Genomic DNA, 17490 nt, shown 5'->3' with positions numbered 1-17490 from the left:
CAAAAGAAAACCGGCAGTGTGCGTTTAGCTAAACTACTGCACATCGTGTCAGATTTGTGAAGTTGTAGTGTAGTATTTTGTATCACGCTTTTGTATATATATATGGAAATTGTTGTGTAGGAGCATGGGTGATTGCACAGAATCTTATAGCTAATCTTAATGGGGTTTGAATAGGGTCTGGGAGAGATCACTAGATTACTAAAACATAGATGACACAGTTTTTTTGTTTTTTATGAGGGAATAACATTATAACATGGTAGAAAGCTTCAAAAAGTAGATTTTGCATATACAGTACCTCCTTTTTAATTTAAACACAATAATTCAACCCAATCTGACATTCACCAAAAACTCTGAATGTTTTTATCAGCCAAAGACATTATAAAATTATGAAATCTAAAGCCCATCTTTGATTTTGAGTGGTAGAAACAGCAGAGTGAGCTGTCCGCCTCAGGAAAACCTTTAACCTTTGAGTCAAAATCTGACTTCAAACGTTGGCCTTTAATTAGATGAGAGAGATGGACCAGAGTCAAAGGAGATGGCAACAAAACACGCTTTTATAGTTTTAAAAATACAGGGTGATTTGGGAGAATGACAGAAAAGCTAAACTAAATGGGGAATATTACAAAGCGGGTCTATTGTAAACAGAATCTCATTATGACAGTTGTGGTTAAATAGATACATAGAAAAAGGGATTTCAGATTTTCAAGGAAAATTAGCAACCAGCAAGTAATTAAGTAAAAAATAAATAAATATATTTTTTAATAAAATAAAATAAATAAATAAAAATACAAAAATATGTGTCTTTAATTTCTATCTTTAAATTGAAATTGTTCAAACTGTGACCCCAACTTTTTTTGCCAGTAATATTCTTTGCCTGCCACCTGCTTGTCTCCATGGAGATGTAATTAAAAAAACAACTTGTCCCACTGATGATTCCTTTGAGATGTGTTTTATGCCATACTGTGGAACATTCCAGGCAAGAAATCATCAACATCTCCATGGAGACAAGCAGGTAGCAGACCCTAAAGTTACACTGTGCACCTTTAACTACTTCTTTGTTGTTTTTGGCCCTAAACTTTACAGCCTCCTGATTATGTGTACTTGTATTTTAACTATTGCTGTGTTTCAGATGACATCACAACATTCTACAGTACAATATTATTTAACACAGATGAGGGGCAGCAAAAGTGAATATTGTTAAAATGCAGATTTTTGTTGTAATATGGTGAGTTCTTGGGTCTTGTCACTAATTGAAATGATCCAGTTCAGCATTTGTGAATTTACATTTTAAATATTTCACGGCAAAGCCCAAGAACATCTGGCTCTTGCCCCCATTTGAGAGTATGACATTATCACATTCTACAATCTGAAAACCAACAACTCATACTTTACACTCGATGTCATCAAAATTCCCTGCGGGGGTGATGCTAACTAAAGGCTCTGCTTTGTCTGAAGCTTTGTTACTCAAGTTAGACTTAAGTCAATTTGAGCTTTGTTTTAACACAATCGGACCATAAAGAACTGACTTAGCTGAACTACAACGGGTGAACTGATTTGTGCTGTTAAACAAGTCCCTCTCAAAGAACATTACAGTTACAAGCTAGCTAGCATTAGCATTAGCCAACAGTTTTTCAGTTAGTCACTCTCACTTTTTGTTGAAAATCAAACGCCTAAACAGGACCATGGACGCTCATATTGATCACAGGCTCCTGAAAATGTGCTGTTTAAATCCATTTTGTATTTTTTCTTGAGTTTTCAGACAATCTTCAAACTTATTGTTGTGTCGCTGAATATTCTGCCATAGACATACATGCAGCCCATAGTATCTGTAGCTCTTCTTGACCGGACTTTCTCTCCTCTGCCCACAGCCCTGGCCCTGTGTGTCTAACCTGGCCAAAGACTTCATCTCTGGCCTTCTCCGGGTGGACCCCAGCTCTCGCCTCACCGCGGAACAGGCGCAGCAGCACCCATGGGTGGCTTCCGAAGCAGCCACCTCCTCCTGCACCAACCTGCACCGGCCCATCTCACACAACCTGAGACAGAGGGCGTCCCGCGACAGCTCCAGATGCCACAGCGGTGGAGGGGGGCATGGCAGTGCGAGGGGGAGGAGGGAGAGGAGGAGTCAGCCAGTGTGAGAGGCTCATTGGTGGGTTTCAGACGACATCACAACATTCTATAGGGCAATAATATTTAACACAGATGGAGGCAGGTAAAATGAATATTGTTTAATCAGATTATTGTTGTAATACAGTGTGTTCTTGGATATAGTCACTAATGTATCTATTGGTTACATTGTATTTTTCTATAAAATATCTAATAGGTAAATTCACAAATGTTGAACCTGATCATTTCTTACAGTGACTAGATCCATTAAATTGTTTTAAGAAATGCATTTGAACCATAGTTGTTCTATCAGTCGTCTATCTGCATTAAAAAGCATTGGCCATTAGAATGTTGTTATTTAATACAAGAACAAAAAAAACATCTGGATTAGCCTGTTAGCTTAGCTCTAACTTCAGATAAATAAAATGTGTCTGTATAAAGTTATATTACAAAATTTGCTCTACGCTGTTTAATGCTCTACGCTGTTTAATGCAGTGGGGTCCAAACTTTTTTCACTGAAACATATTTGAAGCAGAGGGCCACAGACCAGTGTCGATACAGGGAGTCAAATGGTGGATTTAAAAGAGGTTTGACAGAGACATTGTGCCTTTAAAGACTTATTAAAGATTATTTTCAGGTCTGTGTCATAATGCAGTGTGATGTTATTCAGGTTATAGAGGTAGAATCTCTTCAGTTTGGAATAAAAAATACTTCCTGGTCAATTTGGCCAGTTTAGGAGGAGGCATGAGGGCCAACAAAAATTGGTCTGAGGGCCGCATTTGGCCCCATGGGCCATAGTTTGGACAGGCCTGATTTAATGGAAATAAATCTGTGTGTGAATTCAACCCAAACTTGCCTTAGGAAGTTAATATTTTCCTGTTTTCTTATCATATTTTTTCCCAACTAAGCTGAAGTTTAGCATGGTGTGCTGTTTTTGTGTCCTTGGGCAAGACAATACCTTTACCCTACATTGGTTTTATTTTAAAGACGCTGTAGCTGATTTTTACTGTTTAAAAAAATGTGAAAAACAGAACAAGTTCCTTTTAAATGGTTTGCAGTGGTCCAGAGTTATTACGGTGTTCGTGGTCACAGTAAAGCTAGGTTAGTAAGTAAGTATTTTAGTCGGTCATTACATTCAAAATCAAACATTATTCAACTTGAATAAGGTTGTACATAACATCGCTAATGCCTAAACCATTTTAATAATAACACACAAGAATTTCAAGAAAAGCAGCATCAGTTCTACAACAAATGAGTCAACATGTAAACAAAACTACAAACCATGACAGTTCACATAAATCATTCTTGAGTCCTGTAATTTTCAAAAAGTAATGTTTTATACTGTGCCTCTTTTTAAATACTTCTATTGTGTTGGAACTTTTGAATTTATCATCAAGATTGTTCCACACACTTACCCCTAGAAACAAAAATACAATGACGTTTTTTTCTGGTTCTGGTTCTAGTCCTTTTTAAATATACCTGTTTGTCTGAGATGAAGGTTCAACTAGCATGCTAACGTGCACGTCCTGACTCTCGGACAATAACATTTTGACCTCAGGAGCTGCTTATACAATATATCTGTACAATATTAATACAAAAAATCAAGTACAGACCTTTTAATGTGACTTTATGATTATTATTTTTGTTCCGATATGTTCCAAACGTAATTTATTTTTCCATTGTGATTTAAAATGCCCAGATTATAACACAATGATCCACAGGTGTCAAATGAATAGTTTTTTTTCATTTCTAACATGGAGGAAAGTGTCCACCTACAGCAGGCCTTATGTTATATCTGCATGTGACCAGTCAGAGCCAAATATATCTGTGGAACTGCAGGTAATTACAGCAGGAGAGGTGTCAAAGCAGTGGGTCAAATTATGCTGAAGCTCTGCTCTTTTTAGTCTTGAATACAGAAGTACTCACCATGTTTCTCATTTTCTACAATTTAAAGGAAAGGATAGTGCCATTATGAGAAACAGGACCAAACCTGGGTTATTTCAGGACTAAGAAAAGAATAAACCAGCACTAAACTCTCTCTAGGGTCATGTTAAGTTTGCAGTGGGTCAGGACAAATAAAATTAAAATAATAAACTTACAATAATTACACTGGACTAAAAATAAGGTTTAAAAATAAAAGAAATGTCAAAGGTTCACTATATGTAACTTTCTGCCATCTGCTTGAAAATATGGAAATGTTACTTTGACTGGTATGTTCCACAGTACAGCATTAAACTAATCTGTGATTCATTAATACTACTACTACTGCTATTAGTACTACTACTACATTACTACCATTACTAATACTGTTACTACTACTACTACTACTACTACCACCACCAACATTACTACTACTACTACTACTACTACTACTACTACTACTACTACTACTACCACCACCAACATTACTACTACTACTATCACTACTACTACCACCACCAACATTACTACTACTACTACTACTACTACTACTACTACTACTACTACTACTACTACTACTACCACCACCAACATTACTACTACTACTACTACTACTACTACCACCACCAACATTACTACTACTACTACCACCACCAACATTACTACTACTACTACCACCACCAACATTACAACTACTACTACCACCACCAACATTACTACTACTACTACCACCACCAACATTACTACTACTACTACTACTACTACTACTACTACTACTACTACTACTACTACTACTACTACTACTACTACTACTACTACTACCACCATCATTACTACCACTACTACTACCACTGCTACTACTGCTACTACTGCTACTATTGTTAGTCATACAGTTCCAGGTTTTCCGTGTACTCTTGTATCACTCCTCTCTCACACACAGTGTTCACAGTGATGATTTCTCTTGCCCAAGGACACAACATCAGTTCTTTTCCATCTGTGGGAATCCATCCTGTGTTTCTCTGGCAGCGCCTCCATAACAAACGGCACCTTATCAAACACACAGGAAAATGTGATTTATTTTACATTTATATTCTCAACGCTGTGTGCAAAACAAAGGCAGCGCTCCTATTGATAAAACCTGCAGTCAATTGAATTAAACCAAATCATTTTTTTTCTTTCATTCATTTTGCGAGCTGTTATCTTTCACAGCGGACTGTCTCTTCTGCTCTGATGTCTGCCTAATTTCTGTTTTGACTAATGCCATTGTCAGAAGGCTCAGAGTGGCCGCTGTAAAAAGCCCATTCATTGTAGTCTATGGAGATTCTGCACTTAAACCCTGTGTTGTCTGAGTTCTCCATGTAAGTAAATACAAAACTGGCTTTGTCCGTAATAAACAACAGGAGTGGTGGTTTTCCAGAGGGCAAAGCTCGATACCGATACTGTGCGGTATTTTCTAGCAGTGCAGCACTACATCAAAGTGGCATCTTCATTTACTAACGCTAAGGTAAATAACACGTGTCCACCAGGGGGCGCAGACCTATGGGATATGTGAGAACTCATGAAGATTAGAAGAAGGACCCTCCTCATACACACCCACATACACACAACCACACACACGTACACAAACACAACCACACACAGACATACAAACATACCCACACACATACCCACACACATACCCACACACACCCACACATACACACCCACACACATCCACACACACCCACACTGACACCGACGCATACACACACATGCACGCACACACAGACACACACCCCCACTGACACACACACCCACACACACACGCACACACACGTACACACGCATGCACACACACATAACCACACCCACACACATGCACAGGCACACACACATGCATACACAACCACACACGAACACATACACACACGCACACACAGATACACACACGCACAGGCACACAAATGCACACACACGCGCACGTACACACACACACTGGGGGACCTCATAAAAGCTGTCACATGCATATCTCAGGACTTTCTTCTATCCTTTCCGGCGAGTTTGTTGCTTCATTGTTCACTTTACCTGTGTGGAACTCATTAAACCTTCTGACTTTATTAGCCAATCAGGACGCAGAACACAATGCACATTCATAGTTCTAGTTTTTCCATGGAAACAGATACGTTTAATGCCATACTGTGGAACATTACAGGCAAAGAACTAACATCTCCATGAAGGCAATGCACTCCAAGGTCGCTGTACTTTATTTTTACTGTGTGAAGAAAAATGGGAAAAAGGGTTAGAACAGTTGGAGTTGGCACTGGTCCAAACATATCCCTCATCCCAAATGCATAGAATCATTCACCGTGATACATTTATAAGCACTTTTCATGGTAAAGTTAAACAGCAACTAGCATGCTAATGGTGCACTTCATGGTTTTCAGAGCATAGAACACTTTATGCAGACAGCACATATCGTATCTCATCTTATATTAACACTAAGAGAGCTGCTTTTTCAAGATATCTGTTCTGAGGCAAAAACAAATGTGACTTTATTACATGAAAAAGCTCATTCAAGTGATTTAACTTTTTTATGCAATACGATACTAAGAACGTTTATAATTCTTTAGTAGTACAGTTTCAGTTCACTTGTTTTAAAATGCATATCTAAACAGCAGAAAGCAGTATAATATCTTCTCTTAGCGTCCCCAGAGACAAGCTGGATGTTATAACACCACTTCTTCCTTTACCTCCTTTAACCCAAAAACCCAAAGTTCAAAACCCTATACTTACCACCTGCCTGCGCCTACCTGCATCTCCGCTGTAACTGCATCGCTTGGGGCCGAATTAGATTTTCCCACAGCTTAAAAATGAATTTCTAGCGAGCGTTTTTTCATAGCAGGTCGATGGCTTTTTTTCTATAAAGTTTTATATAACAGTGTTGGGAAGTAACTAAGTGCATGTACCAAAACTAATGTATGTACTCTGAATATAAATGTTGTAGTCAAGGACAGTTACTTTTTCGATCAGATGAGTGAAGATATAGACAGCAGGCCTTTTTTTCCAAAGGATCATTCCCTGTTTATATACACTGAGAAAAGTACTATCTATAGAACGTACATGAACTTAAACTTTTCCATACTGTCCGCACAAGGTCGCAAATGAAACTACCTTTAACTTTTTACAAGAATGCAGACTATGTCAGAGAAAATATTGCTTGCAGTCACTGAAAAGATGTATTACACGAGAATCTTCTAACTGAAGGAGCTGGTTGCAGTGAAGACTTCTTAAAATAAGTATATGTATCATTTGTACTCGAGAAACAAGTTCATCTTAAAGTCTGTAATACGCGATATTTAATACAAGTTAATAAAGGTTAGACCAGGCATGCCCAAACTGCGGCCCGAGGGCTAAATGCGGCCCTCAGATAAATTTTTCTTGGTCCTAAAGCTTCCAGGTGAATTGGCCCATATTATCTTAAACAGAACTGTTTACTGTACATATCTGAAAATCTACTTTAACATGCTCATATCAAATATTTAAAGTGTCCCACTGAGGATGTAAGCATCAATAAAGGTGTAATGGTTCAGTCTAAATTGTAGTAATAACGCAGATTTGAAGTTTTCACTGTATTGGCGATCAGTCTATGGCCCTCAATCGGCCTTCAGCTTTGTCTGTGTTTTTATATGTGGCCCTTAGAAAAGTTTGGACACCCCTGGATTAGACTATAACAGAAACCATGCTTTCAGTCACATGGTATAGGCTTTGAACTTTGCAGTACTAGAGAGAAAAAGCGAGTACATGTGTAAATGTTCCTTCTCTAATTAGTGATAGGAGATGATTTCAAAACATGAAGCTGTTTTTAATCCTATGTTGCTCCTTTAAACTATCATTTAAATGCAACAATGTGAAAGTATTCCAAGTATTCCGACTACAGTACTCTGATTGGCCCATGCAACGGAATACTTTACTAAATACATTTGAACGAAAGTACTCCGTATTCTTAAAGTATTCATCTCATCACTGTAGAAGACAAGGCCAAACACAAATTACTCATGATAGGATTGTCTCCATAACAAACAGTGCAGAAGTCTAAAGATATAAAGGCTTTTCCATCGGAGCGTCTCAGCAGAATGTGGGAATATAGTCTGTATCCGTGGCGATGGTTGAAGACATCATTTAGTGTTCACAAAGCGAGACATAAGCTTTAAGCTCACCAGAGGACGGCTTTGCAGAGAGGATCAACAAACCAAAGTCAGCGGAGTGAGGGATTGTCTCTAGAGACCAAAAATACTCTATGATACTCGTGAAGTGAAAGATTAAAGGTTCACTATGTAACTTTTCTGGCTGGGTGTTCGCCTTGCACCTGTTTGTTTCTGTGGAGATATTATATTGCTTTGCGTGGATTCTTTCTCAGTTATACAGGTTTTTTTTGTTTTGTTTTTTACCTAATTTAATCCGTGGACGTGGAGTTTTGTGGGGTTTTTTTTAGTTCAAATTAGCTTTCTACGGCAACATGAAAACTGAAAGTAGTTTCTCTGTTGTTGCTCTGACTGTGCAGAGCTTAGCTAGCTTGTTAGCTAACGACGGGGGGTAGATAAAGGACACTTCAACTCTCGCTCACAACAATTAATATTCTCAACACACAGACTCAAAAACATGTTATTGAACGAGAGAAAAGTTTAGTTCAGCTGTGTCTGATCCTAAAGTGTGTATCAGTGATGTGTGTGCGTGTGTCTTTTGTGTCATGACAACGCTAATCCTACAGAAGGCGCACCACGCACAGGCTGTTTGGTTTGGCTCGGTCAGACTCCATAGATAGGACATAGATAACCTGCTCGCCACCACGTTCCAAATAGGAAGTGATCATGGGCTGTGCTTCTGGCTGAATTAAATCTGGCTCCAATTCACTTTCTACTGAAAAACTGTCACCCCTCTCTCTGTAACTGCTGCTGTCAGGCTCATCATTTTGGTCTTAAAATGCTCGTTTTAACCCGCTCTACATGATCTTGGTGTTTTCATTTTACTACTGTGTCTGTAAATCAAGATATGAACATTAATAACAGACAAATCAGGCGCCATTTTTCCCTGAGGTCGCAACAGGTTAGATTGACAACGTTGCAAAGGACCTGCTCCCTGCTAAACCAGTCCTCAACAGCCTCACTTTGGATTGGCTCTTTGGTTGCTATGATACCCACACCCGGAATTCCAAATATGGAAGTCAGCTGCAAATTCGCCACTATGACTGCTCTAGCCTCGATGAGCTTTATTTGACTGGAGTCGAACGCTACAGGTGACGTCACACTCACTTAGTCCACTTCTTTATTTTTCTTTGTAATTTAGCCATTTGCTGCACACATTTGTTTTGTGTACAAAAGTTAGAGAGCTAAAGTCTGCTGTCTCAGTCTTGCCAAAGTGCTGCACTGAAGATGAAAAAAAACCACCACTAAAGTCCCGTAACGTGTCCACAGAGCTGGACAAGCATAAACTGGAGTGGTCTGACATGTCATAGGCACTTTTAGGAAATGTACAAATTATGTGGGCTATAGTAACATCTCAACAGTCCAGTGGTGGAAGCTTAAAAAAACAATGATATGTTCTGCTTTACAAACTTATCATGTTTCTCAAAGTGCTACAAAGGTTACTGTTAATTCATCCCACACATTTGTCAGTCATTTCTCAGCCAGTTCAATCACCAGTTGCGGTTTAATCCTGATGTAGACTTGGTTTGGTCTTGTTCTAGTCTTCGTTTAGTCCCAGTTCGGACCCAATTTTCTTATGATCTGATACAGCCGATGTTGGTGAACTACATCAGACACAACCACAGACTTCACTCGTCGAAGCTGCAATTGAACCATCAACGTTCCAGTTATAAGATGCCTGCTCTACCATCTGCGCAATGCATGTATCGTGTAAGCAGTTCTATTTTCCAGATGAAATCCCTTTCAAAACACAATACATTGTAACTAAATGTGATTACACTTACCTGAACAAACCTGTGAGATTACACTATTGTCTGTTTAACATTTACCAACAATCATTTACACCTTACACATTTTGGGTCCTAGTTTGATCTCAACTTAGTCCTGATGAAGACTTAGTTTAGTCCAGTTCTGTCCCAGTTTTGACCCAGTTCTATTGTCATCTGAGAGAAAGTGTGAACGTGATTGGGTAAGTAGTATTTGTTCTATTTTTTCAGACAAAATCTCTTATAATTTTCATGAAAACTTTCGTGAACAACCCTATTACATTATATTACTTTCTACGTACACATTTAACCTTACTGGATATACTCCCTTCCCCTCTATTCCCCATAAGGCGGTACAATGTCCTCTGTCTTTCTTCCTCTGAGCAGATCAGATTCACCCATTGTCCTCCATTTTGTGTGGATATTATTTCAATGTAAGCACCATTACCCACACAGAGGCCTGGTGTTTTGAACAGAGAAAGTATGCCGCTTATTTGGTTTGGTAAATTGCTTTCTTTAGCTGCTCTTCCCTCTTTGCTGTTTCTGTTGTTTGGGAACGGGGCGGGTCAATACTCGGCCTATTCAACAAGTAATAGGGACGTTTTCTTACACTGAATAGGATTTAGACTGTGGGTTGGGTTTTTTTTTTTATCTTTGAACACTGGGACCAGGCAGAGAGTTGGGCTGGGAATTTGAAATAAATTTGAAAACGTATTGATTCATTTTGCGTATGGTGTATGTGGTTTATGTGTAATTTTAGTTTTGCAGTGGCTCAGTTGGTAGAATCCTGCTCTTGACGTAAACACCACTGGTTGATCGGTCAAATCCACTGACTCACAAGTTGTTGGTGTGATTCCAGCTCCCCCAGATGAATGATGTTGTTGTGTCCTTGGGCAAGACACTTAAAGGTGCCTTAAAGGTGGAAAAGTGGTATATAAAAATTTGACTGTTTCACTTTGGTCTTCCATAGTTTTATCATATGAGATGTTATTTCTTTTACCGGTAATGTTCCACAGTATGGCTTTAAACTTATGTATCTCTATGGAGGCAAGCAAGTAACCAGGTCAAGTAGCAGGGCAGATCTCTGGAGAGGCAAGCCCACTCACAGTACTATTTTTCAAGATATTTTTATCAATGTAATGATTTGAAGCTGAATACATGCAAGGTAAATATGTTAAATGCCATATTGTGTAACATTACAGGCAAAGAGAAAAAATCCCGAAGCAGGTGGTGTACTTTCCACCAGGAAAGATACATAGTGTATTTTTACGTACTTTGTCATTACACAACATACCTGGAATTTGGACAATGCCAGAGTTTACTTATGTTAATGAGTTTCAGCTTTCTGTATCAATTTGAGGACTTTTTCCCTTTCTAAAGACATAATGGTAAATAATTGGTCACATTTATATAGCGCTTTTTACCTTCAAGGCACTCAAAGCACTTTACATCAAGGAACCATTCACACACAATCACACACAGTCACACACTAGTGTACGCAGACATTGGGGGTGAGGTGGGGTGAGTGTCTTACCCAGGGACACAATGACAGTATTCATCTGTGGGAGCTGGAATCACACTGCCAACCTGTGGATTTGACCACTCTACCAATGATGTTTATGTTGAAAAATGTGAAAAACAGAACTAGTTAATTTTAAGAAGTTTACACTAGTCCAAAGTTATACCTACAGTTATATATACACCTATTTTATGCATTCTGAACATCCTAATTATTCACCACAATGAGTTCATAAGCACATTTCATAACTCTCAGAGAGAAGAACAGAGTTTTGCTGTCAAGGTAAAGGTAAACAAAACTAGCATGCTGACACACACTTCCTAATTATCAGACAACAAGCCTGCTGACGCACACTTATCAGACAGTAAAAGACTTTATAATTAAATGCAAACAATACACAGCAGAGTTATTTTGACCTCAAGAACTGCTTATGCAATATATCTGCAGTGGGGGAAGACACATTTTACTCAAGTACATGGAAAAAAAATCCGATACAGGCCCTTTAATTACTATGGTAACCTTCCTAATTTGTCCTCCGTGTGAAACCCATGTCTAGACTTGATTGTTCCTTGTATAAAGTAAACATGTCTATTTTCATGTTTATCTAACTCACGGCTCACACAGTGTTTATAAAGTGTGTGTTGATGTTTGGATGTGACAGGTCATCTGAGTGTGTCTGACAGCTGTGTACATGTTCAAACTCCATATATCTTTATTTAAACGTCTCACATGTGTCACTTTTAATTAGCAGCATTTGCATAATGGATTCTGCTGCTCCGCATCACTGTCTATACTTTATGTAAATAACTCATATAGATAAAAACAAGAGGACACTAAAGTTACACTTACTGCAGTAAGGAATAATAGTAGTAGAAGTAGTTGTAGTAGTAGTATAAGTAGTAGTTAGAAGGAGTAGTAGTAGTAGTACTAGTGGTAGTAGTAGTAGTTGTAGTAGCAAGTAGTAAGTAGCAATAGTAACAATGGATTAGTAGCAGTAAATAGTAGGCTAATAGTAATAGTAGTAGTAGTAAGTAGTAGGCTAATAGTAGAAGTAGTAGAAGTAGTAGTATGAGCTACTATAGGCTAGTATGTACGTACGTACCTGTACGTCTCCAGGACTCGGGGGCGAGCAGGCCGTATAGCAGCTGACACTTCTCACCCTGGACATGGACTATTCGAGCCACTTCCCTCTGGCAGGAGGCTACGGTCCATTGGGACCTGAACCTCTCGTCATAAGAACAGTTTCTTCCCCTCTGCTGTTTGTCTCATGAACACTTTATAATATTTGCACAAACTGGACACTTTATAACACCGGTCACTTTAATAAGTCATGTTTGCACTGTTGTTCTGATGCTGCTGTTGTATATATTTTCTACCTTTAAGTATTTTATTTGTTTTTTAAAGCATATTTTTTTTTTACTTTGTGCATGCCCTTATTTGTATTTGTATTTATTCAGTGTGTTTTATGTTGCATTTTATCACCGAAATAAGTTCCTAGTTTGTGAACTTTGTTCACAAACGATGGCAATAAAAGGATTCTGATTCTGATTCTAGTAGTAGTGAAATTAGTAATAGGCTTGTAATAGTAGTTGTAGCAGTAGTAGCAGCAGTTGCAGTAGTAGTAGTAGTAAGAGTAGTTGTACTAGTAGTGGTACTAATAGTAGTAGTAGTAGGAGGAGGAGGAGCAGTAAATGTCATTTTGAATAAAAGCTACACTATGTATGTAACTTTCTGAAGGTGACACATCACCACCAAATACAAAGTTAAAACCTTACTTCGGAACATTCTCCATGGAGACAAATAAGTTTATGCCATAAAGTGAAATATTATGGCCAAAGGAACAACATTTCCATGGAAACAAACAAGAGGCAAGAGGCCCTTCTTCAGGTCATATAAGAGTCAGGTTTGTAGAGATGCAAGCCCGCTCATATAAGAACACATGTTTTTCATGGCAATAAACACAATCAAAGTGAGAAAACAAAAAATATGCTTTTATTTTAGTCTATTGTTTCAGAAAAAGTTACATACTGCATCTTTAAGTGGATATTACTTTTGTCTCAGTGCAGACAGTTCAATTAGGGCAAAACTGTTTACTTGGTCGATTAACTTTTGTAAAATTTATTACTTCTTTTATTGGGCTGCCAAAACCCCATTTGATCTCTCTCTCTCTCTCTCTCTCCCTCTCTCTCTTTCTCTGTATCTCTCTCATTCTGTATCTCTCTCTTTCTCTGTATCTCCCTCTTTCTGTCTCTCTCTCTTTTTCGCTGTCTCTATCTTGCTCTTTCTCTCTCTCTGTCTCTCTTTCTCCATCTCTCTCTCTGTCTCTATCTCGCTCTTTCTCTCTCTCTGTCTCTTTTTCTTTCTCCATCTCTCTCTTTCTCTGTCTCGCTCTCTCTCTTTCTCTGTCTCTCTCTCGCTCTTTCTCTCTCTTTTTCTGTCTCCCTTGCTCTTTCTCTCTCTGTCTCTTTCTCTCTCTCTCTCCTCTCTCTTTGACTCTTTCTCTCTCTTTCTCTTTCTCTCTTTCTCTCTCTGTCTCTTTCTCTTTTCATAAATGTCACAAATCAGTGTAAATGGAGTTTTTCATTGAACAGTAATGTCACAAAAGTTCGCAGTAAGAATACCTCCTGTGAGTCATACTTGAACTTTTCCGACTTTGCCTAACGGATCACCTCACAGTACGTGAACGTCAGGAGCTAATCTCATTTCAAAACAGGACATATTCACTTTAATATCGGAAATTTCACTTCCTCCTCATCTGAAAATATATTAGCTGTAACATCTTTTTCCAATCTTTTTTCACTATACCCTTGAGTGGCATTTTAAGGCACCGACTTCTCACTTATAATGGTCCAATTGGCCACGAAGGAGCACTACACATAATAAAGGTCATATATTATACATTTTTCTTGTTTTTTAAAGGGAATATGATATCTTATGCGCTGTGAATTACGCAGTGCCACTTAAAATGACGGTCTTGGAGATATATCAAAGCCCTATTGGCGCGAAATGCTTTTGTTCATATTCAAGCTGCCACAAGAGGGCGCTAGAAAAGTGAAGTAGTTTGTAAGTAGCTAAAACAATTATAGCAATAGACAAAACGTGAAGAGGTAACTTGGACACTGATATGATGAAAACAAGCCTGATGAGGGTGCCAGTAGGGGGCAGTGTTTTGAGCGCTGGAATACAGAATACGTACGCAAAATTTCTTCATACATATAAGTACAAAGTTTTAAAAAGTTTAACAGAATATAGGCCGTGTACAGCTCTTTTGCTGGCATGTGCGGTTAAAAGTATAAGTTAGAAATGGCAGATATATTGTTGTTTTATTTTAATTGTTTACAAAATTAGAATGTCAAGTACCTAATCTATAATCTATAATAAACACTATTTTCCAAAACGTTTGCGAAATAGCTGATAAAAAATTCCTTGGAGAACAAAAGAAGAGAGTGAGGGGGGAGGAGGGGCGGGGTCTGGAGGTATAGGAAGCACCGTCATCGGTCTAACAGGTATCCACGCTTCAAACCCCGCCCCCGCATCCAGGTGTTCATAATCAGAAACACCTGGCTGTAATCGGGGCAGTCTTGTGTGATGTCACCAACTACTTGAAATCGCAGAGGCCACTAGAGGCAGCGCGCACGTAGACATTTATAAGTCCTTTAGCACATTTTTGATTTGTTTTGTTGTTTTCCAAACCATCGCAAGAATACTGCTATTGGAAAAAATAAAATAATTGTGTAAGTACCGTGTAAAAGTACCTTTAAGTATCCAATTTATAGACCTCATCGAACGTCACAGGCCCACACCCATTTTCTTCCCTTCAGCAAAAATAACAGTGTTGATTCCATTCTCCAAATTAAGGTGAATATTAGTGTTAAAAATGCAGTGTGAACGAGTAAGTGAGGTTGATTTGAGAAGTCCTTGCGAATATTAGAGCAGGGATATTTCACCTTAGGAAGCACTGGTTAATTTAGCATCTGTTGGTTTTAATGAGGGGATTCTGGCCATATTCAGTCAAAAAAGGGCTAAAAAAAATTTTTTAAAAAAAGACAGATTATTATTAAGTCATGAGGGTGTGATTTTTATATTTTTTTGTAAGGCGCTGAACCAGATTTTTATTGTCTTAAAACATGAAACACAGAATTAGTTCTTTTTAAACGGTTTGCACTGGTTCAACGTTACTCCTCACTTACCTTATGGATTCATTGCATCTTAATTATTCACCATGATGAGTGGCCTCTGCTGCAAGGGTTTCCTACTTAGACAGAGGGTTAGTTACTTACACAGTGGGTTAGTTACTTATTTTAACCTCAAGAGCTGTTTTTACATATATCTGTATTGCTCAAAAACATGGAATCAGGTACAAGACCTTTTCACTGGGGTCTTTAGAGTAAATATGATGTGTGGTTCACTAAATACTACCATTCATCTAAAACAACTAAATAAAAGAAACAAGTGCACTGACTTCCGCATTAGAAAACTGCAGGGCCCAATGGGAGCTGATGTCGCCGTAAACGTCATCATAACAAAGAGCCATGACAGAGTAGCAGATTTTTTTTTCCCATTTGTGCTAAAATGACTACGCAGCGCTACCAAATCCTGCTGTCACCTCTTTTGTCTCCAAGGAGATGTTACCGTTTTGGTATCTGGAAACATATCAGTCACATTTTAGGTCAGATCTATGGAGGGGCTGCTCACCATAAGAAAAATATTTTTAAGGATTTAATGTAAACCTTAAAAAAAAAAAAAAAAAAAGGCTGGTAATGGGAAAAAAAATGCATTGATTTTAGTTTAATGCCATACTGTCCAAATGAAATCTTACAATTGTTTGCTTTGAGTTTTCAATGTAAATAATTACATAGAAAAATGGGATATAATCTATGTACAACGTTTCATTTTTATTTATTTTTTTATGCAAACTCAACTTTGAGAAGCCCTTACATCTCTAATGCTAATAAAGGTTCTCTGGTTCTAATATAAGTGCTGTGCTGTTGAACTGAGTCACAGGGTTAAAAGCTTGTTATGCATTTTAAACACAGATCAACTGGACCCAGCCTCCAGCTCAGTCAAGAGCACGGAGAACAAGTCACATGGTTTAGTCCTCCCACTCAGAGCTCACTCCTACAGCCTCTAACTACATTCAGCTGTATTAACTCTGCAAATGGGACAGTTTTATGACAAAATATTTTGGCCAGGAGTTGTATATTTGCTACACAATAAGAACATGTTTGGTGTATCATATTATTTGAAAAGCAATGTCCAATTTGGGGAAAAAAAAGTCAAATTTGGAAATGGAGCTGTCCATGGTGCTGATCTCTTCTCCGTTTATAACCCATAATCACATAGGATTATATTTGGTATAATTAGGTAAAGATAGATCAGTTATTGTGGTTATTCAAATAAAAGTATAATAATGACAAAAAATATATATAATTATGGGAACTTGAGCAATTTCAATACATTAAATGTATACTCCAAATGTGTAACCTGTTATTTGCTATTTGTGTTAAATTATAATGTCATGATTATTCTGATTACTGTAATTGCAAGGACTTTCTGTTATATTTACATTTACATATTTACATAAGAAAGATGAATTTAAATTTGAATATATTTAATATTCTGATATCCATAATTGCACTAAACAGACCTCATTGGTTACGCAACTTTAGTTTTTATTCATTTCAACTTATTTCACTATATGGCTGGAGCATCTAGATTTTTCAGTTCAGAGTTGTACACACACACATTTTGTTTGTATTGCTGTTTGCACTAGTTGCATTACAACCTCTCACCCTAAGTCATCCCCTCTCCTCCTCTGCACAGACTGGACAGGGTGGTGTGGTGTCTGAGTGTGAAGAGGGTCATCTGAGGATGCCCTCTTGTGGTTGGACTGAAATATTAAAACCCTGAGCTGTTTTGGTATTTTTGGAGGTGGACATTTAAAATGGGAAGTGAAGAGAGACACTTATAGCATACTAAGCTGCTACCATGCGACTCAGAA

At 38.1% G+C, this 17490-nt stretch overlaps 1 protein-coding gene across 1 annotated transcript in view; it reads left to right on the top strand.

Moving 5' to 3' along the window:
- The window catches only part of LOC117388664 (serine/threonine-protein kinase H1-like), an 80345-nt gene that overhangs the window by 50891 nt on the left and 11964 nt on the right, over positions 1-17490 (top strand). Inside the window, exon 4 of the mRNA XM_033986252.2 lies at positions 1869-2094. Within this exon, the coding sequence (XP_033842143.2) occupies positions 1869-2094 (226 nt within the window). The remainder of the gene's footprint in view (positions 1-1868; positions 2095-17490) is intronic.

The sequence above is a fragment of the Periophthalmus magnuspinnatus genome, chromosome 20, assembly GCF_009829125.3.
Source record: "Periophthalmus magnuspinnatus isolate fPerMag1 chromosome 20, fPerMag1.2.pri, whole genome shotgun sequence".
Lineage (NCBI taxonomy): Eukaryota > Metazoa > Chordata > Actinopteri > Gobiiformes > Gobiidae > Periophthalmus > Periophthalmus magnuspinnatus.
This window is presented reverse-complemented; position numbering and strand designations above follow the sequence as displayed.